We start from the raw sequence: 22261 nt of genomic DNA, 5'->3' as shown, positions 1-22261 counted from the left end.
TTTCCGCCAATAACAAACCTGCTAGCTTGCAAGTCTTGTTGTATACGCTATTCATTCTTGTTTAGAGATAGCTAATGATAATGTGCAAGTGAAGTGTGAATAGAAAATATTCAGCTTAGTATTAGATACAAGTCACAATCTGTATATGTTTATGTCGCTGCTGATAAAAGTGAAACAGCAAACAAATGATCCCGGCTAGCGAGCTTGTTAGCTAACAAGCTAACGTGGTAGTCTGTGACATGCTCCTTTCATAGGATCGCTTGCTAACGTTTTGGAGGTCTCGGTGATCAACATGTTGTGAGACCAATCGGGTCTCTCGTTAGGTAGCCAGTTAGCCAACGTAATTGCCCAACTTGACCCAAAGAGAGCAGCCTCAATTTTCCGCCTGTAACGTTAGCGAACAGTCAGTCCCGGGCCTGGTCCACATAATTTCCTGAAAAGGACTCCTTCATCTGAGAAAGTTTTTCGACAGGTAAAGTCAAGTAACCAACAAGCAATATTAAGAAATGTTGATTATCAATACATCAATAACAATACAGATGCTTTAATCAGTTTGCGTCACGTAACGCTAGATAGCCTAATCATTATCTTATGAACTGTCATCTAGTCAACTGTGCTGTCAGAAAAGGGTAGACGGCTGATGCAGTGAGGGAAAAGCATGTCAGCTAATAATAATGTTATCTCATATCCAGTGGTTTATAAAAAGGGGGATAAACTATGACTCCCAGTCGATGATCAGGCAAACAACCATAATCAAGAATCAATTATACGTTCAGAAATACATTGATTTGTGTTTATTTTTAAAGATCCTATCTTCATATAATGCGCGTAATTTCGATGCTACACATTATGATTTATTTTATGAATTTCTGTCAGCCAGAGAGGTGGGTAAACTCTATTCCCCAAGTAGAAACATAGGCAAACATAGGTATGTTTACACTCCACTACATCCCTGCTCATAACTGGGAAACAACAGACTCTGGGGTGCATGGACTGTAGCAACTTTACCAGCAAGTGAAGCATTCAAAAATAGAACTAACCCTTGCTGCATTTTGTGCCATTGTCCTCACAGATTCCAGATGTCCGGCCACATGCAGATCAGCAAAATGAAGATGTTCTCCGTCGCTCACAAGACGGCCTTTGTGGTGGACCACTGTCCCTACATGGCTGAGTCTAGTCGGCAGCAGGTGGAGTGTGACGTGCTGACGAAGAGCCGAGCTCAGGGTGTCATACCTTTGGCCCCTGTGTCCAAGTCCCTCTGGACCTGCGCTGTGGAGTGCTCCATGGAGTACTGCCGAATCCTCTACGATGTTTACCCAACCAACAAACTGGTTAGCTTCTCTTGTTTTCTCTTTTGTACCTTGGGTTGAAATTTCTTGGGTGAAGTTGCCCCAAGATGTAGGAGGTTGTTTCTCCAGCAGTGATTCCATTAAAACCAGGTGGTGTGTGTGTGTGTGTGTGTTGTGACAGGGGAACTCGAGGGCAATTAAATGAGCAGTGTTTTTCCTTTGTCTCTGTCAAAATGGATCTGAGCGAGACATTTTACCCCTCTGCTCCAGTACAGCTGCACCATTACTACAGTGGAAGACTAGTTTCTTGTTGTATACATCATAACTATATGTGTGTGTGTATGAATCCGGGCATTGCTAAAAAATAAAATTAAAGTTAATGAGGGGCAGGTTCACCCTGGAGTTAGGCCTCACACTGTTGCAATCATCACATAGTCTGCTCTGCTGTATGTCCTTGTGCACCAGTGACGTCCCTAATAACCACAGCCTTGCCATTGAAAGTGTGTTGGTTGACATATTCTGCCACCTCATTATTTTACAGGTCAATTACATTGTGAGTGATTCAGAGTTCCACATCTTGAATAGTTGGCGGCAGGAAGACCAGAGCACTCATGAGGTAATACGCTGCTTGTTGTTAAAACTCATTCACACAATAAAATTTAAATTCTAATGCTAAGTTAATGTCCAGGATGGAACATTTTTTGCTCTACCTGCCACAGCTGCTGGTTAATGTGGAGAAATTTCCCTCTTTGTGTTAGTAAGTGAAATGTCACATGCCAAAATGGGTGTTTGAAGAGACTAATTGATACAAGAAATTGACAAATTTATCAGCCACCAGCCAAAAATGTATGTGTGAAGTGTTAATTTCCCACTCTGTTATTGTCTTTTTAAAAACTCATCACAGTTTTTACAGTGTTTTCAGCAGCCACCATTTACCACATTTTGGAGAATTTCTTTTTATAGTTGTACTTTTTTTAGTCAGCTGTCATAACTGATCTGTGTTTCCAGTAAACAACAGCGACCACATTTTGCAGAGGAATTGGACTTGCAGCATGAGTATGTGGTTAACACACAGCTTCTTCTTTTCTCTCTCTCTGGGTTAGCTCATGTCAGCTCTGGCAGCTGTTGGGCCACCTAACCCACGCGAGGACCCCGAGTGTTGCAGCATCCTGCATGGGTTGGTTGCTGCGGTGGAGTCGTTATGCAAGATCACCGAGTTACAGCACGAGAAGCGCACCGCCCTGATGGACACGGCTGAGAGGGTTGCCAATAGGGGCCGTATTATCTGTCTCACCAACGCTAAAAGGTAAACAGAGTAGGGAATAAAACACCAGCCACTGACCAAAAGTTCTACTAATCAATTTGGCTGGTAAAAGAATGTAAGTGGCTTGTTAATTTTGAGATTTACTTGCCAGAGTTTTTTTTTTCACAATTTCAGACTTTTTTTGACACAAAACTCCCACATAATTTCTGATGGAGATCTTTGTTTTCCTTCATTTACCACGTTATACTGTGCTTTGTGTTGCTCTGATTACATGCGCTGTTTCCCCTACATTCATTCAGCAGCAGTTGCTCCGCTCTTCTCAAAAAACTACCTACTGTTAGAAAAATGTAAAATAAGTTCAGAATCTACCTCATGGCTCACCCAAAACAAACAAATATAGGGACATTGCATTTCATTTAGTTTATATACTGTAGTACGCAAATCAGAATTGCTTCACCAAGTCCAACAGGTGTGCAAGGAATTTGACTTGGTTGACTGGAGCTGGAACATTACAGAATTTACACACTAGATGTAGTACAAAACTCTTCCATATAGTGCAGACACAGTGAAGTCTGGAAATGCAGTAGTCCAGTGTACTGAGGTCCAATCTGACTGCAACAGGTTCTGAAACGGACATGGGGAAAAAGACTTGGAGAGGACCTAGATCCCAGGATGGAAATTTCCCTGATCCCCCTCACTGCTGAAAACATGTCTAGAGAAAACACTGAGATCCCAGGGAAGAGCAACTGGCTGTGAAGTTAATTGATCCTTGAAGCCAGTAAATTACTGGCTGTTCCCTACTCTGGTGGGTTAGGGTTAGACTCTGAAACAGTACAGAGTTGTAAAGCCCCAAAGAATTGATTGAAAATTGAGCACAATTTTATACAAAATTACATGAAATCAGAAATTCCCTCTTTGTGTTTGTAAGTGAATATAAATATATGCCTCCAACACAATTTGTGTTGTCATTGTTTTGTACGTTGGGTGTGTGTGCTTTATGTTATGGTCTTTATTTAGCCCATCAGTGGATAATATATTTAAGAGAAGCTCTCCGCGTGCATTTTATCACGTTTATCGAAGATTGTGCCAATGCCATATTCTTTATGTGTGAATTCTACAGTGATACCCATGTGCGCATGTTGGAAGACTGCATCCAGGAAACCATTTTAGAGCAAAACAAGCTGGCAGCAGGCTCAGACAGGTCAGTAATAGAGGATGTGTGATGAAAATGATATATATGTGTGTTAGCATTTATCTCTGACTGACTGACTGGTTACAGTGATGTTGCTTTGAATGTGCTGGTAATTGTGTTGGATACCAGGTGGATACCAGGTTGATACCAGGTTGATACCAGGCTAAAATAGGACATAGATTATTTAAAAAATGTCCTAATATTAAAATCCGATACCAAGAGCCACATGTGACAATTCAATTTGGGTTTCTCTCTTAGTGGAGAAAAATGTATATCTTATTTTTTGTTCGGTGACTTCAAACTAATCGTCTAATTCTATATTGTTCAGTATAAGTAATGGATCTGATATGTACTCGATGTGGGCCAGTAATTTTATAAGTAAGTTTATTACTACAGTTGGTAGCTGCAGGGAAAATGTGTCTGTTAGTTTCTGCAGGTGTGTGTCTGCATTTGCCTGTGTGCATGCTTGTTTGTGTGTTGATATTACCCAAAGTGGTCTCTCTGTTTCAACCTCTCATTGTGTGTTTCAGGCTGATGGCCATTCAGCAGTGTGAGCTGGTTCTAGTTCACATCTACCCGCAGGGTGAGGACACGCTGGTGTCTGACCGACCAAAGAAAGAGGTAGGTGCTAATGAAATGCTCAGGGCTTCATTTTCCAAAACCACAATCAGAATCTGAATCTGTTTAGTCACTAGGTCCATGTACAGAGACATGGGGAGTGAATCAGAGGAAGGAGGGCTGGTTCAGGAGAGTGGCTGATGGGGGTGTACCAGGGTGAAAACGTGACAGTTTATCCTGGATTTAACACGCCGCCTTACCACATCCACGTTCACAATAATAATGGTGTATACATACATCATTATACAGGCATTAGGCATTATCTAGGCATCAGGTATTCTATAGGCACAGGAACAGAACCAGAGAATTTGCCATGGTAAGATAGAGAACAGAACAGACATAATTAAAAGCATAGACGGACAGACAGTGATATACAGACGAGGTGGATATTGTAAAAGATGATATTTTACACAGTATTTGCACAATATACAACGGGGGGGAATTAACGCTGTTTTTTGTCAACATACCACAGTGGCTGGTAAATCCCTCTGTATGATTGGTTAGCTACCGTAGTAGCTGGTAGACAAACCTACAACTGTTCCTGTCATGTTACGCAATATACATAGTTACTATATACACAAACTGAGTTTAAACAAATGATTAAGTCGTCTTAGAGTCGAGAAATTGTGTAGTGTGGTCTTCCGTAAAGAGATAATATCACATCGTAACATTGCCTAATCTATATCACTCGTTCATAAGTCAACATAAGACGTTGTTGTTCATTCATTTTCCAAATAGACATTAGTGCCATACAGTGAAAGTGCAGACTCGGCTGTCATGTCTTGTCATGCCTAACAGTGGAGATGTGAAATAACCGTCAACTCCGAAGAGCCATAAAATGAAGGGCATATCGCAACACGTCAAACATGAGCTCTTGATATATGCAGTGCCCATCCACACGTAAAAAGAAATGTGTGTTTTCAATTTCAAGTTCAGTCAAGTTCAAGTTCAATATGTTTATTGCCCCAAAGGGAAATTGGTTATGCAGTCAGGTGAACAGAAGGGTAAAAACTAATTTGAGCAATCTGATTAGGTAAAATCACTTCAGATCATATTTTGTGTCGCCGATTCTCCTTGCTTTGATAATACATGATGCTATGATAGCCATAGCACCATACAGTATCATAAGTACATGCATTTTACTATGGGCAGCCGGAGGAAATGGATCTGACGTATGTTGTTCTGCATCTCTCCCTTGCTTTCTCAGATTTCCCCTCTGCTCACCAGTGAGGTTCACAGTGTTCGTGCAGGGAGGCACCTGGCCACCAAACTCAACGTCCTGGTCCAGCAACACTTTGACCTGGCCTCCACCACCATAACCAACATCCCCATGAAGGTAAGGGACTTCCTGCCCGCCGGCTGTCCCAGCACATGCCTTGCCGAAAAGTCAACTTGCATCAACTTTTCTGTATTTTTTTCTTCTGTTAGTATAAGAATATTGTCATGTCCAGAATGCAGTGCGCCCCTCCCTCTTTCTTTTTACTTGATTGCTTGTTTCTTTCCTTCTTTCTTCCTTACTTACCTTTCCTCTCACTGTCCCTCGCACCTTTCTTTCTTGCTTTCTTCCCCCCTTCCCATGTGAGCCCTTCTTCACCTATCGTGACTCATAAGATTTTACGGTTTTATCTTTTTGTTCATCTCATCTGCATGTTGATGCGACTGTGAACCTGCTGCTGGTTTCATGCTGTATTTTCTGTTTTGCTAGCCCACATTAAATGTTTGCGAACAGGTTAGTACTCTATCACACACACACGCAACTGAGGGAGGGCACACCGCAGTGTACATTTTGAGTTCTGCTATTGCAGACAGGCTCACAGTGTCCATTTATCCATTTTGATTTGACAGTCAGTCTGTACAGATTTGATGGTCAGGTTGCAGTAAAGGACAGGCAACTTTGGTCTGGTGTGGACACCCAGGGAATGCAAATTTTGGCTTTTAGTGGAAAAGCATAAAGCCTGCACACTAGGAATTCCATGCATACACTTTTTATTGACATTATTTAAAATTGATGACCTGATGAAGAATCACATTGAATTAAAATGTTAATAAAAGGTACATCAGAATTTGAATTACTTAAATTCGCCAATTACTACAAGTGTACAAGGAACCTGATGATATATAAGTGGAGTAGTTAGTCTGCAGGCTTTAGTCTTTTCCACAGTGAATTTCCTGCACCTCAACTTGATATGCATAGAAATATCAGTCAAGACTTTGGCCAGAGCCCGGCATGCGTATTGTTGGTGTCTTGCAGAAACCTATCTCCAGTACAAGAAAAACTTAAGCATCAATGCTAAAAAGATCTTCAGTACAAATAAATCCCTTCTATCATTCTCATTTGCTCTTATTTTTGTATTTCTTTTCATAGCACTTCTTTCTTACATGATCATTTTAGCGTCACAAGAGTATTGGAATATTGCCAGTGTACTATTGCACTGACTCATCCACTCCTGCTTGTAATATTGGTGATCTAGAGTTGAAGCTTATTCTACTGTTCTTTGTAAGGCATTCTGTATAGGAGCATCAGCTAAATGCCTATAATGTAATGTAGAATCTAAATATAAACAAATGTGGGCATTTCTGTTATTTTACAGCTCCCATTGACTCTCATGTACACACTGTTTCATGAATCTGGGACTGAGCCAAACCATCTCACTGTAAAGCCATGCATTGTAAAATGTGAAAAATCAACATTTTATTCCTCAGTTCCTAATAACTTTGGAGATATATTGTTTCTGCCAGATACTGACGATATATCGACACACACAAAACAACGTGCAGGCCTAATATGAATATGGCAGTCGATTATTTGTCCAGTCATCTGTGACCAGTGTTGCCTCTTCTTAGTGTTTTCGGTGTCTAGCAGATGTGCACACCTTAACTGTCCAAACTTTCCCTTGGCCTGTGTTTCCTCATCCCTGTCAGCTCCTTCTCTTCCCATGAGAAACAGTTTGTCACTCCCCCTTTAGTGTCTTGGTGTGGTCCTTTGTGCCGTCTTAATAACTAGTTTTTAAATGTGACCATCCTTTAAATGTTTAAATATGATTCCTCCTTTAGGTGTTTTTTATACTGCTGTCTTTCCCAGTTTAGCAAGTTGTTAAGTACATAATTCATGGTTTGGAGGTTTGTTTTCGGTCAGTGGTTCCCAAGGGTTGGGTTCTTGAGGGGATTCAAGGGTTCCTCTGCTAAAATGAGGAAGAGTCAAATTTCTTAAATTCTTTCCCTAGAAGTTAGCATGTTGAAAGAATGCATAAGAATGACTATTTTGTTCATAGGTCTCACTTACTGCCCTGTTGTTTGTTCTCCAGCAGTGCAGTCAGTTAAGTAATTTAGTAGTAAATCATATCTAACAGCAAAAATCGTCTCTGATGGGACATATTCTTACCAAATCAGGGTCTTTGGTCCAAAGTGTATCTATTTGGGCTCCTTGTCCTTAAAAAGTTTGGGAACCTGTGATTTAGGTGAAGAAAATGAAGGCTCATCCAAAGCTATGTGTTTTTGTGAGTCTTTAAATGCCATTTACAATCTACACCTACTGTCAGAAAACTGACATAAATGAGTGACTGAGTCACCCAGGTAGCGAACATTTGCCTTTTCCTTTGTCCATTACTTTTTACCCTTTGGAACATGAAATCAGCAGTGTTTGTGTGTATGTGTGTTTATGAATATGTGTGTGTATCAAAAGTTGAATTCATACTAACCTGCATTTGTTATTATCTCCTTATTTCCCTGCGGATGTGCAGGAAGAGCAGCACGCTAACACATCAGCCAATTATGACGTTGAGCTGCTGCACCACAGAGACGCTCACCTGGAGTTCTTTAAAAGTGGTGCGTACTGACTGTCAACAATACAATCTTCTTGACACAAAGATAAACATTAAAGCCGGGGAGTTGGTTCTAGTTCTTTTTATTAGATAGCAGTGAATATTGTTGGAACGGTAAGAGCTCCAGACACAACAGCGTAGAATTAAGTAATTCAAACCTGTGTGCGGTAAAATACTCCAAAATAATTGTTCTTAAATAAAAGGCTTTATGAAATACAGTACATAAATATTCTGCCTAACCTACATTGTCATCTTTAATCGTGACATCCTCGATTAATTTATTTATGCTTGATGTGTTTTAAAACCATCAAATAAATCAAAGGGATGAGCTGTTCACATGACCTTCACACATGACTTTCTTTCTGTTGTGTAGGAGACCTGCACATGGCTGGCAGCACCAGTCGAGACAGTGGGCTCAAGGAGACGGTTACACTGAAATGGTGCACGCCTAGAACCAACAGCATAGGTGGGCACAATCAACTGAAGGAACAAATCAATGCATTATTTGTGTTATTCTTTATTTAAAAGCACAAGCAGTTGCCTCCTCTAAAATGTTTCGTTGAGTAAGTACAGGGCTAATAACTGCAAAAAACTGCAAATTTACAAGGTGGTATAGGACCTTTGTTAGTTGGTTTGGGTAGAACCTTGGAATTTGATGGAAGATATATTTTCCCTTTTTGGAAAATATTCAGATACAGTCATGAAGTAGGCATAAGGATTGTATTGTACAAATACACCTCAGTGTGGATGGTTTCTAAGGGGAGTAATCCAATGCAGCATTGACCCAGTTCTGATCTGGGATGCCAACTGAGGTGAATGTGTTGGTGTTTTTTTCCCCTCAGAACTCCATTACTGTACAGGAGCCTATCGTATCTCCCCCACAGACGTAAACAGTCGTCCCTCGTCGTGTTTGACTAACTTTCTCCTCAACGGTAAGGTGGTATCATCTTAGCACCATTAGAAACCTTATAACTCCTTTTTGTCTTTTGTCTATCTTAATTTATCTATTTAGCCTCTTAAATATGTATTGAAGCAATGTTTCTAGTTCTGTTCTGTATGACATTTTCAAAAGTTACCTGCAACAGCAAAAGTTAAAAGCAAAAGTTGTTTGATGTCAATACCTTGCTGTGAGGTGTTAAAATATTTTTGGACTGAAACAGCACCTTATTTGCTTGTAACTTTACTAGTGTGAGCTCATGTTAATTCAGTAATCAAAGTTTTATCGATCTGTTGACTTACTGATTGATTGTCTTGTTGGCTGATGGCTCCACTGATTGATTGACCAGGGCGATCAGTGCTGCTGGAGCAGCCGAGGAAGTCGGGGTCAAAGGTCATCAGCCACATGCTCAGCAGCCACGGCGGTGAGATCTTCCTGCACGTGCTCAATAGCACCCGCTCCACCTTGGAGGACCCGCCCTCCATCAGCGAGGGCTGTGGGGGTCGAGTGACAGACTACCGCATCACCGTAAGTTCACCTCACACCGGCTGTGTTGGGATTTTCAATTATTCTGTTTTTGCGTTGTATCATATCATCATATCCAAATCAGAATCGCATGCATGTACCATTTAGTGGATTGTTTTATCTGAAGCGTCTTACACTACCATGAGTGCCAATGTTTTCAGTTTTGGCAGCCCTGATGAGAGTTGATCCCTTAACGCTGGCAGTGTTAGTGCCATGCTCTACACATTGAGCTATAACAGGGCCAATCACTTTAATCAGCAATCAACAGTTTAGTGACACTGGTACAGAGAGCTTGTATACACCTTATCCAGTTATTTGTCATCTGTGTTAGTTCCATTTTCATTGTAATATTCAAAATATTCTATATCCACACATGGATATTTATGACTGGGATATGAAGATGCATATAAAATGCTTACCTCAAATCAGACCTTAATTGGGACAGGAGCTTGTCTGGAGTATTGTACACCGGATATGACATTTTTTGTGCGCTACCAACTCGAAACAGAATTGTTGAGTATCGTAACAAATAACGATAATAATCTCTTTTAGTACTCATAAGGTGGCTGCCACGTAATTTACAGTTGGCAGTAATGGAAATAAGTATTGTTTCATGTGTGGCCGGTGCATAAGAGGCAGATAATTGGAAATGTTATAGTAACTCATCAGCTTTTTAACCCTCTTAAGTGTACCACTCAAATTAAACATCAAGAGTGTTTTAATGCATTCAAGTGGCATAAAGACACTCAGTTTGTTATCTTCCTCAGGACTTTGGTGAATTTATGAGGGAGAACCGGCTGACCCCTGTTTCAGAGTCTTCCTCCGACCCCTCTGGGAAGCTACCAGCTGAGAGGGCCAAAGCTCAGCTCGAACGCCACACTCGTTACTGGCCAATGATCATCTCCCAGACCACCATCTTCAACATGCAGGCGGTAAGCAACATGCAGGAAGGGGACATTTTTTATGTTGCGGGGTTTTTGCTACACAAAACTCCTATCAATTTCTGCAAGATTCCTATCTTCCTCTTTTTATTTGTTCTGTGCTGATAGCATCCGTCAATATGACAGAAAAGCTGCCTAATGTTTTTTTTTATTTTGTGAATCTGTACTGCGCCTTGAAAGACTCTTTTAACCCAACGGGGGGTTAGAGCGCAGAGCTCTTCTGGTTGAAAGATATCATACTGCAGCTCACCACCTGTGTCTGTGCTGTTCCTGTCTGCTCCACTAGGTGGTTCCTCTGGCTAACCTGATAGTGAAGGAGACTCTGACTGAGGAGGATGTGCTGACCTGCCAAAAGACAGTTTACAACCTGGTAGACATGGAGAGGAAGAACGACCCTCTCCCCATTTCAACTGTGGGCTCCAGAGGCAAGGGCCCCAAGAGGTATTACACCTGTGTGTGTGTGTGTGTGTGTGTGTGTGTGTGTGTGTGTGCGTGACTGCGCTGTGCAGTCACGCAGGATTTGTTAATGCAATACATTGTCACTTTCTACAAAAAACACTGCTTTATGTTACCTGGTATTGGAGTTATCATTGAGTGGTGAGCCAGTGCATTAAAACAAGTGTGATTAACTTGGAACTTAAACAATAACACATCTAAACTGTATCTCATGATTCAATATATAATTTATTGCTGTTGTGGGTGTAAGATTAAAACCACAACACTGTGTCTACAAACTACTATTGAGGGCTTTCAGGGGCCATAACTCACCCTCTGGCAGTGAACTCACAATGGCAGTGAACAGCTGATTGCCTTTCTCGATGTACGATTTGACCTTCTGCACAGAATTGAATATAGATGATTTTTCTGCCTTTTTTGACTGGAAACTGATCATTTCACCACAGACGTATCTGATTTTGTGCTTAAATGATGGCAACTTGTTAGCTTGCAAATCCTAGTATTTGTGTCTTGTCAAAAGCAACCGCATTACATACGGCAGGATCATGTTCTTGCATTGTTGTTGTCCCCAGGGACGAACAGTACCGCATCATGTGGAACGAGCTGGAGACACTAGTGAAAACTCACGCCGGAGCCACTGACAGACACCAACGGGTTCTGGACTGCATCGTCGCCTGCCGCAGCAAACCCCCCGAAGAGGAAGACAGGAAGAAGCGAGGGAGGAAGAGGGAGGATAAGGAGGACAGGACGGAGAAAAACGGCAGCAAGGACGCAGACGACAAAAGCTGGCAGGACTCCGAGAGGTAAGTAGGCAGCCAGCTCGTGGAAATAATAAAAAAATACGGTTGGTCATAGTTGGAGGCAAAATTGTTAGTGTTGACATGTTCCCTCGTCTTCCTTGGCATCAAACATGATTAGTACACTGTAAAAACAAAAAAGGGGGTTTAAACTGTGTTGTGATACATTTTTCTGTTCTCTCAAACTTTGCTGCCTTGTTGTTTTGAATCTGAAGGCTAAAGGGGATGCTGGATAAAGAAGATCAGGAGTCGGAGGTGATAAAGGATTCTCCGGACTCCCCAGAGCCGCCCAACAAGAAGCCCCGCCTGTCCACAGAGGAAGTTCAGCCTCCAGAGAGAGCAAAAGGTACAAACCCTCATCATATATTTTTTTCTGCCTGGTTCTTGTTCAGGGCAGGAATTTAACATTTTTAATCCCAAACGCCCCAGAGGATGGTGGATTTTACATTTTACCAGTCATCCTGACATCCTAGAAAACACCCCCAAAGTGTCTGGTAGATTAGACTAACCAGTTCATGGCTGGTAAGTGGTAATTTACCAGCCTACTCTTTATTTCTTTACCTAGCACTTCTCTATTGTTGATATTAAATATTATAGGACACAGGAATATTCATGACATCTATAGTCTGGGTGTTGTGGCATTGACCTCTCCTTTTGAGAGCAGTCATTTCTATTGGTTGTTGGTTGCTCTTCGAGATTAAGGGATTTGAGTTAATTTCAGTTGCACTTTCTTAAAGAGAGTGAGTTAAGAGTGACTTGAAGAGCACTGGGTAAAAGCCTAAAACACAATGATTATAAATAATATACAGCACTTTTTTAAAACAGTTACAAAGTATTGTAAAGAAACACAGCAATCATTAACAGAGTATTAGCTAAAGGGCAGACTTACACTGTTGGCTCCATTAAAGCCCACTTGTTTTCTTATTTTGCAAGCAACGTTTCCATGTTGTTGAGGCTGTGCTGTCACCTTTTGAACTCGATCACTGATTTCAATAAACTGATACAAGAATTTTGGATCAGATACTGATCTAATCTGTAGTGTGTAGAGTCGAAAATATTGAATTTAGAATTTAGTAAAGGTATGGAAATATGAAACTTTGATCAAGATATCAAATCACACTTGTAGGGGCACCACCTTCATAGATGAAGGAAAAACAGACCCTTACTTGGCTATACTAATCAGTCATCAATCTGAAGATCATGAGATCTTTTCAGTTCAGGGATTACTTTCCTCTGCAGAGAAGGAAATGCAGAACAACCAACTTTATAGTGAATGAATATATTTATTAACTACCTACTAGACAAACAAACAAACAAACAAACCATGGAATATATGAAACGGGTGAAATGTGTGACAAATGGACAGATGATAAACCAGAATAAAACACTAAACTATAGGTTGAATAATGAAATGAGAATGAAATAAAATGAGACTGAAATGAAAATAAAATCAGAAGGAAAGGAATATTGCAATGAAAATGAAATGAGAATTAGGGATAATTATTGGCAACAGTAAATAGTGTTATGTCAATCATACTGTAAAGCAAGGAATCTGTGTATGTGTGTCCTTCGCATATCTCGAGAACCGTTCGTCCGATCTACTTCACACTTGGCGGGTGTATTGCTGGGGACCCAAGGATGTGCAGTGTCGGATTGGACATGCGACACATTCAGTATTAATAAACTTTGAATAAACAGCAGCAGTGCAGCAGCGGGGCTCAAAGCGAACAGGCACTGCACTAGTTTAGATCAATAAAACGATGTCGATAAGACTTGTAAATTTCAGGAGAGTTGTCTGATTGGTGGAGGAGATCCCCCCCTTAGTCTTGGTTAGCGTCAAGGTGACACTTTTGTAGCTTTAAAGGTGAAGGGTCATTTTTGTTCCTGGTAAAGAATGTTACTCAAGAGTCCATTTTGAGCTGTGGAGACCTGGTTCTGCTACAAATCTAAAAGATGTAGAAGCACTGATAATATCTGGATAAGAGTTATGGGAAAATGTCACCCAGTGACATCTGTCAGGCCCTACTCAGTATGTGTTTTATGCCTGGGGTTGTCTTCTTGTGCCGCTGCAGGTCCAGTCTCGCTCCTCACCTTGTGGACCAATCGGATCACTGCAGCCAACTCCAGGAAGCACCAAGAGTTTGCTGGGAGAATCAACTCTGTCAATGACAAGGCTGAGCTGTACCAGCACCTTAAAGATGAGAATGGGTGTGTTGCCTAAAGTTAAAATTATATACTGTATGTATTCCACTGCACAGTAGCTTTACCCTCATCTCAGAATATACTGTATGTTAAATATGAAGGGTTAGATACAGTTAGACAAATGCAAAATTATTCCAGATTGAATTTTATTTTCATATAAGCAGTCATTTTAAGAATACGTTTTTTGTTATTTTTCAAATGGAGGATCTCATTTCAGAATGAAACGCTGCTATGAAACGCTGTTGTCAATTAAAATATTTTAGCCTACATTAAAGAAATGCCATATAGCACAATTTAGAGGGGAATCCAAATAGGAAAATCTGTCTTTGGTTTCTATTTAGTTAATATGAAATATCACTGTCGTTAATTTGGGGGTTTAACATTCTGCTTCTGTTAAATGTGTCCAATTTGTTTACCATAGATATTTTTTTTGGGGGGAAAGTGAGATCCATGATCCATGTTATTTTTCAACAAATTGCTCTCCGTGTCTGATTGTGCAAATGTATGCACACACACACACACACACACACACACACACACACACACACACACACACACAATTTGTTTTTAGTCCATTCACTTCCTGAATAAGATCATAACTAAAACTGCATGTCTCTTGCATCAAACACATGACGTTAATGTTTTTTTTTTTACTTTTACCATTCACAGGATGGATGTTCATGAAAACGGCAAGGCCTCCAGATGATGTCACCGTTGCGCTGACTTTTCCAAGGAGACAGTGGACCACAGTGTATGTCGGACCTGGGTGTCACTCACACTGTCCCAAACAAGGACATGGAAATTAAATAGAGACAGTCAACTCCAACATGAATTTTATAGATTTTTTACCCAAGATTTTGTAGATATGACGCTCACATATTGTGTAAAGCAATAAAAGTTGTCAATGGAGAACTTTTTTGTTGCCATTTGCAGTACTTGTATTCAGTTTTTATATAGGTTATCAGTGACTTGTTACATTAAAGGGGAGGTTCAGGATTATTAGAAGAAATAGAAGAACTTTTATGCGTTTTTCTCAGACAAAAACGTTTGAGCCTTTTCAAAATCCACAGAGAGTGCTTTATTATTGATCTTCTAAAAATGCCTCCACGTAACCATTTTCATTGACTGTAAAAATCACATTTGAATGATGCTTCAGTAATTTAAGCATGAAGTAATGAAGTCAAAGTATCTATGGCAAATGTCCATGTATCACAGGAGCGGAAACCCTATGATTAATGAATAACAATTTCATGTTATTCCATAAGCATGTGTGTGGAAAAACATTAGTATTCACACTACTTGTAATGCTTCATATATCCAAATTTAGTTATCCAAATTCAATAACAAACAGGCAGATTGGAAAACAATTGAAGTAATTAAAAACAATGTAATACTTTTGCATAAAATAAAGAAATTCCCTTGTTGGTACCTGAAAACATTTTGCAAATTAGAATGAAAGGGGAACATGTGGTGTACATGTAGGCTTTGATGTAAGTTTTGGCCTGGAATTGAAATACTTTCTAATCATTTGATTAAGTTATCTGAATTACCGTAATAATAATAATGATGGATTGTAGATTCTGTTATCTTACACAGAATTTGTAACTCATGCAGCATTACCATCTGTTTAAATGGCAAATTTTTCAACTGTAGATCAAGTTCATTTTTTCTTGTGTTTCTCTTCTTGGATACTTGGAAAGCGGTATTGTTGAGGAAGCTGCACTCTCTTGCTTGCAGTTTGTTTTCCCTGTGCGTAGGTTGATGTAAGTGGTCCCTCATTGGCCTGTGTGAGGTTAATCCACAGTCTCAGCGGTGGTGGAGGCAGTTCTTGTTGGAATAGTGGAGGCAGCCTTGGTCTTATGGCTCTCTGATCCATGCTGTTAACGGAAACCACCCTGCTTGCAGGCCAAATGGCGACCGTTCTTGTCCTTCCGTAACCCTTACAGAAATAGAGAACCACAGCAATGAAGACGACCATCAGAATGAGGAAGCAGACAACGAGGAGAGCTGTGAGCATGCTGGCCATCCATCGATACGGATTCACCTGTTGTACTGTGGCAGTGGTCGCAGCAGTGTGTACAGATGTGGAGACACTGGTGTTAGAAGTTGGATTTGGCATACTAGTGTCAGAAGTGGGACGGGGGGAATTACTGGTGCTAAAACTGGGATCCGGGGTAGTGTAGAGTGTAGGGCTGGATCCACCCAATGTGGGAGTAGGACTACTGGGAAAACAGTCTCGCCTGTAGCTCACAGGTCCAACCTGGGTGATGGGGAACTCTGGAAGCATTGCGTTACTGAACGCAGGCTTGACCCGTCCATCTGCAGTACTCATTTCCAACCACATACTCTGTATTCGACCCACGTGGCACCGCCTTGCGCTCTCACGGCCCAGCTCGCACAAGCTGAAGTTGTACCAAGACACCACGGTGGACCCAGAAGCCATGGAAATAACAGAGAGGTGGTGGCCGCCAGAACTGTTGAAGAAGCGAGATAGTTTGCCCAGCAAGAGTTCGACCCGGTGGCGGTGCCGGAGGATGGAGTGGAGGCTGCGGTGAGCCGTCAGCGTGAAACTGTGGCAGGGGTCGACGGGGCTGCGGCGAAGGTCCAGGGTGAGGGGCAGCCAGGTGCTCAGGCCCTGTCTGTCCTGGGCAGCCAGTAGGAGGTGCTGAGGGGCAAACTGCAGGTCCACCTCCAGAGGTACACCGTGAAGCTCCAGGCCATCCAACGCCAACCAGGAACCCGTGTTTAGTGGCGGCCTGTCGATGAACCTCATCTCCAAGGAAAGGGCGTCCGCTTCACCATCCTCTGGATCGAGAAAGGTTTTTGGTGGGATGGAGTAGTGGAAAGGGAAGCCAATAGTGGCCATCAACGCTGGAATGGAGTGCAACACTTTGGGTGGGAGATTGGCAGTGCCTAAAATGAAATAAAATCAAATAGTTTTTTTTCTGTATTCCCTCTAATTATCAAACATGGTACAGAAATATTGGAAAAACATGCAATGTGGTTGTGCACTAGAAAATAGAAATCAATATAATCTTTTCAAATGCACTCACATAATTTGTAGATGAACTGTTCATTCATTGATTCATTCATTACCTGTTTATTCTTATTCAGGGTCATGGGGGGCTGGAGCCTAATCCAGCATGCATTGGGCAAAAGGCAGGGAAACACTCTGGACGGGTCACCAGTCCATCACAGGGCGAACACAGATAGACAACCACTCATACACACATTCATACCTATGGGTAGTTTAGATTCTCCAATCCACCTGACTTGAATGTCTTGGGAATTTGGGAAGAAACCAGAGATGCAAACTGAACACAGAAAGAGCAAGGATTAAACTGACCATTTGCAAAATATTTCAATTCATTGTCAGATGATGCTAATATATTTCCTTAAACAGTTGTTATGCTTCAGTTATATCTGACTACCAGTACTGAAAAAGTTATTTGTTTTTGCTTAAGCACCCAGGTCTGATGTCAAATGACTTATTGGATGTAAATTTAAAAACGGCTTTTACAATGCACTAATTTATTAACTTATAATAGAGTGTACATTACTTTTTTCGTTTTGTTTTGTTTTTTGTTTTTCTTAGATAAATATGACAGACCTCACAGCAAACCTTTCTGTAGTTGAATTTTGAGTAAAATCCTCTCCTGGAATTAATTGAATTGAAAGATAATTTTACGGAAAACCCTGCACAATCTGTACTTTTAAAACATTTATTTATTCAGGCAAGGTTTGCTGAGCATACGTATAAGCTCTTTTTTTAGCAACACTGCTTCACATACAGTCATACAGTTAGGCTCATTCACACCTGGGAGTTGCCCAGTAAAACCACAGTCTGTTACTGGTGGACAGTGAACAGTTGGGGGTTAAGTGCCTTGCTCAAGGGCACCTCACTGGTACTTACTTGAGGTGGAAGCTGAGGAAAACAGCGGCTGGACAGTGCTCCTACTTCTAGATGAAACATGGCTTAAGGCCTGGAATGATGTTAACAAGATGGTAGACATCCCATAATATTGATTTAAAGAGGTGCTCAGAATCTGTGGAGTAGAACTTCCTTGTTCTGTGAATGGACAGATTGTGATAGGGCTACTGTTCAGTGTCACTTGCAATGTGTAAGACGATTGACTCATTAACAAGGCCTTCTCTGAGCTGAACCCATGTCCACTGAGGGCAGAGGCACTCTGTGCTAATGATGTGTGTGTGATCACTGAGAAGCCATTTCCTACTAAAAGAGACAGTGTGTTTGATCCGTCAGTTTTGTGTGTAGCTGGAATGTGGATTAACTCGGAGAATCCAGCGGTGGGTGTGGTGGCCAGCTCTGTCACCGACAAAAACAGTGAAGAAATAAATTCCTCTGACTCATTTTGTTCCCCTGAGACATCTGCGGAGAGGCTGGTGGGAGGCACTGAAAAATATTCCCCAGATGACTCTACCCCTGTCTGCCCATGGGTTGAGAAGAATTGCCCGCTTGAATCAAATTTGATAAACTGTGATGAAAAAGCAGTCCAGTATCCCTCATCTTTGTGTGACTCAAAATGTGAATAACTAGTAGAGAAGACCAGAACGTGCTCCAGTGTGTTCTTGGGGTGGGTGCTGTTGAGCGGCGGGGTACACCCACTTTTGTCCATATCATCCTGAGCCACAGAGTTGCTGCACAATGGGAATGAAGGCTCAAGACGCTGCGTTTGAGGAATGGAGGACTTGGTGTACGGTCCTTGAGCAGTCGAGGGAGCAATGGGATCAAAATAACCCTCAGCTGTTGCTCCGAGGCTCTCTGATACCATCAGTGGAACAGGTTGAGTCACACTTTTTAGACCCAGTTGAATTGTAGTCCTGAATCCTGTTTTTAAATATAGGCTTGATGTCATTCCAAGGACTAAGCCTATGTGAGAATACTGCTCACTTGTAGTTTGGGCAACTGATGACTTTTCGCTCACAGAAGACATCAAAGAGTCATAGATTGTTTGTTGAGACCCCTTGAGCAGCAGCGTTTGGAGAAATGTTTGTTGCATGGATGGTCGGAATTGCATACTCTCATGAGCCATCTTATCTTTGGAGACTGAGTGCAATCCTGGACTTTCAGATGTCGATTTCACGGTTGTTTCTCTGATGGATTGGCCTTTGAACACTGTTAACTGGACTGAAATGATTTGAGGGGTTTGAGTCAAAGGAAGGTCCATTTCCAGAGTCCGAGATGGATATGTTGGTAATATGGACTCCACTAAAGCATCTGTACTAAATGTCTGTGTTCGTCTGGTTCGGTCAAAATTTAACTCTGTGCTGTTCAGTGTCCCTGATTCTGACTGTAAATCTAGATCCAGTTGCAAAGCGGAGTCACCAATATTCGAGAGCAAGGATATGGAGAGTGTTGGAAACAGTGGTGTTAGGGATGATGATGTTTCAAGAGTCTCTACACTAAACAGAGGAGTTGCAGTTTTCGGTCTCTCCACAAGTTCTCCACTGACCGACCCAAGCTCCGAGGGTAAAGGCTGTGTAAATCTGCTCATCGCTGTCTCCAGTCTAGGCAACAGGGATGCTGAGAGAGAAGCCTCCAGTTCAATTTGTTGAGACACGGTCAGCTGATGTGTTGACAGGGTGGATGACATGTCCTCAATCATTACATTTAGTTGAGACATTATCTCCTGATTCATTACAGATGGAGTTGGTGACAGATCTTGGATTGTTTCAATTCGTTGAGTATTTGCAAACTGCTCAGTCATTAAATTTGGGGTTGGTGACACATTTGGAAACAGTTGTGTAGATGTTAGGTTGTTTGATAATGATGATGACTGAGTGGTCTTCAGTCTGGAGTTTAATAGCAGGACGCTATTATGATTCTCTGTTAGAGTTTGATGAGGAATAGATGGGAGGTTATGGAGTGAACGTGTTAGTTTGGCAGTATTGTGGTCTTCCATTGTCTCTCGGATATATATGACGTGACCTAGGAAAAATAAAATATAACAATTCAATTAACTGTAAAGGAAAAGCGTTTCCTGAAAGCAATCAAATTTTGAAGTCGTCCAGGTTGTTGTCTGGGATTGTTATAGCAAGCATTTCCTTTATCTATCTATCCATCTATCCATCCATCCATCCATCCATCCATCCATCCATCCATCCATCCATCCATCCATCCAGTCATAAATTACCACTCATTTTGTTCCAGTCAACAAGAAGGCAGTGTTTCTCTTACACCCATTCATTCTATTCACCCTCTCAAACTTTAATTCAAACATTGTCTTCAACTATACTCCTTCTTGCGCATCCCTAATCTTGTGCATCCCTTCATCCAATCCCTCCAGCTCTTATTCTAGTCATTTGTTTTCCCATCATCCCTGCCCAGCCTATACTATTACCCCATATAGTCTCCCATTCATTAATCCATTAAGGCCCATTCAGCTGTGGGCTCCCTTTCAGATAAGGTCAAGTCATTACAACACATGACTTGGATGCAGACATGAATGACTAAGCACCCAGAACAATCATATATAGTCATATAGAGGTCAAAAGCAGAAGACTTGCCCAATGAGCTCACTGTGGACTGACTTTCTGAGTCAGTGTGAGTAGCTCTGCAGGATACAGTCAAGAGGGGATTTTCCTCTGGACAAGGGTGCAGAGTCAGACAAGGTACAACCGATTCTCTGTTGACAGTCTTGTGTGTCACCATGGGAGTAACACTGTAAGAGATTAGGGTCTGTTGCAGTGAATGGTAAATACTGTGTGGTCTGAATGATGGTAATGATGTTGACAGAGTGGTGTTAGCCAAAGGCTTCTCAGCTAACATGGTGTGAAAAAATGTCCTGAGTGTTGATATACTCTCAGGCAAAAAGGGCGAAAGATTTTCAAGCTCTTCTGTTTTGCTGATCAAAAGAGTAGGTGGTGTCGACCCCAGGAGGGTGCGTTGAGCAAAACAGTTGGACTTTTCTGAATGTTTCAGGTACTCAGAGTGAATTGTAGTAGCACTTTCCATTAGCTGGCCCATGGGGCTACTTGGAACTTGAGACCGTTTGCTGGCTAATTGGCCACTTTGCTCTGTGTTTGTGTTCCCCAGAAACAACTCTGTGCTCCCAATATATTCTTCAAGCAACACGGCTGAGGTTGTTTTCATGATGTATTCTTCAAGCAACACGGCTGAGGTTGTTTTCATGATATATTCTTCAAGCAACACGGCTGAGGTTGTTTTCATGGACTCAAATATTGATGCTTGTCTACCGCTAGCTTGATTTGATAATGGTGGTAACATTGTGTCTATGGTGGCTTCTAGTGGCTCCTCACTGTGGCCAGTCACAGTTTTTATTGTTTTTGAAACATATTCCCCACATTCATAAGTGGAAAACACATTTGCATGACTGCAGGCAAATTCGATGCAGTTGGATGTGTACAAAGTTGAGGAAACTGTGTTGCCATGACATGTTTGCGGCTCCAGGAAAGCATGTGAATGCTCACTATATGGGTACAGGATTGTCTGCATGATGGACAGGGTGGTTGAGGATGTTTGTGTTTTTTGTGTGTGACTTGTTTTTGGTATCGTAACAGGCACCTCAGGTTTTATGTCAGAGTAAAACATGGACATCTTTTCTTTTTGAGTGTGCCATTCAGGGATAAGCATGAAAGACTTGAGGAGATAGCCTGTCAAGTTGTCATCCTGTGTGCTTGAGGGATGTAGTAATTCTGATAATCCTTTGCTAACAGAGACTATAGTACTGTCACTTGAGTCCTGTGTGTGTGTTGGCTCCAGCTTTGTTCCCACATGGCTCATATGCTCCAAGATGATTGACAAACTTGGACTTTGTGTGTGTGGTACCAGCTTAGTCAAAAGAAGAGGAGAATACCTGAGTGAATACTCAAGTTTGACAATCTCTTGGACCCGAGTTGGAGGTGGAATAATCATGTTAGGAGTAGGTGTATGTCTTGGCCATCTTAAGTCCCTCTTAACTTTATGTTGCACCGCTTCAGCTGCACAAAGCACTCTCCATCCCAAAACAGGAGCTCCCAGCAACCTAGCCATCCCTCCTGCCTTTGTGCCATGTTCCAGGACCTTTGCCAAATCGGACTGCCGTTGCTCTCCTTGACAACCGACAGGCCACAGCAGCTCACCAACCTCTCCCACGACGTCTCGGCTGTCCTCACCACTCGTCGTAGTAAGTTTCTCAGCCAGTCCACCGTGCCTACAAACTCTGAGCTTCTCTCGCTGTAGAATGAAGGATCTTCTT

At 41.7% G+C, this 22261-nt stretch overlaps 1 protein-coding gene across 1 annotated transcript; it reads left to right on the top strand.

The window, feature by feature from the left end:
* The first annotated feature begins 11 nt into the window (after window positions 1–11).
* ints13 (integrator complex subunit 13) lies at window positions 12–15015 on the top strand. The gene is made up of 17 exons (XM_071526187.1): window positions 12–472; window positions 1073–1331; window positions 1831–1905; window positions 2393–2595; window positions 3674–3754; window positions 4276–4366; window positions 5571–5699; window positions 8104–8188; window positions 8558–8650; window positions 9027–9116; window positions 9471–9649; window positions 10414–10578; window positions 10874–11028; window positions 11616–11846; window positions 12056–12186; window positions 13913–14048; window positions 14712–15015. Exons 2-17 carry the CDS (start codon window positions 1080–1082, stop codon window positions 14746–14748), a joined length of 2133 nt encoding a protein of 710 aa, XP_071382288.1. The 5' UTR covers window positions 12–472; window positions 1073–1079; the 3' UTR covers window positions 14749–15015.
* Window positions 15016–22261: the final 7246 nt, after the last annotated feature.

The sequence above is a fragment of the Centroberyx affinis genome, unplaced genomic scaffold, assembly GCF_046629955.1.
Source record: "Centroberyx affinis isolate AG114_WGS23_722 - 3 ecotype Tasmania unplaced genomic scaffold, CSIRO-AGI_Caff_v1 ptg001393l_1, whole genome shotgun sequence".
Taxonomy (NCBI): domain Eukaryota; kingdom Metazoa; phylum Chordata; class Actinopteri; order Beryciformes; family Berycidae; genus Centroberyx; species Centroberyx affinis.
Note: the sequence above shows the minus strand (reverse complement) of the source record. Positions and strands in the feature narration are given on the sequence as shown.

What these genes read in the sequence shown, in the direction of transcription:
- ints13 (XM_071526187.1), top strand. Translation starts at nt 1,080, where the DNA reads ATGTCCGGCCACATGCAGATCAGCAAAATGAAGATGTTCTCCGTCGCT. An exon ending in AAGACCAGAGCACTCATGAG is followed by an intron (nt 1,906 to 2,392) that starts GTAATACGCTGC and finishes TCTCTGGGTTAG; the next exon opens with CTCATGTCAGCTCTGGCAGC. An exon ending in CCTGGAGTTCTTTAAAAGTG is followed by an intron (nt 8,189 to 8,557) that starts GTGCGTACTGAC and finishes TCTGTTGTGTAG; the next exon opens with GAGACCTGCACATGGCTGGC.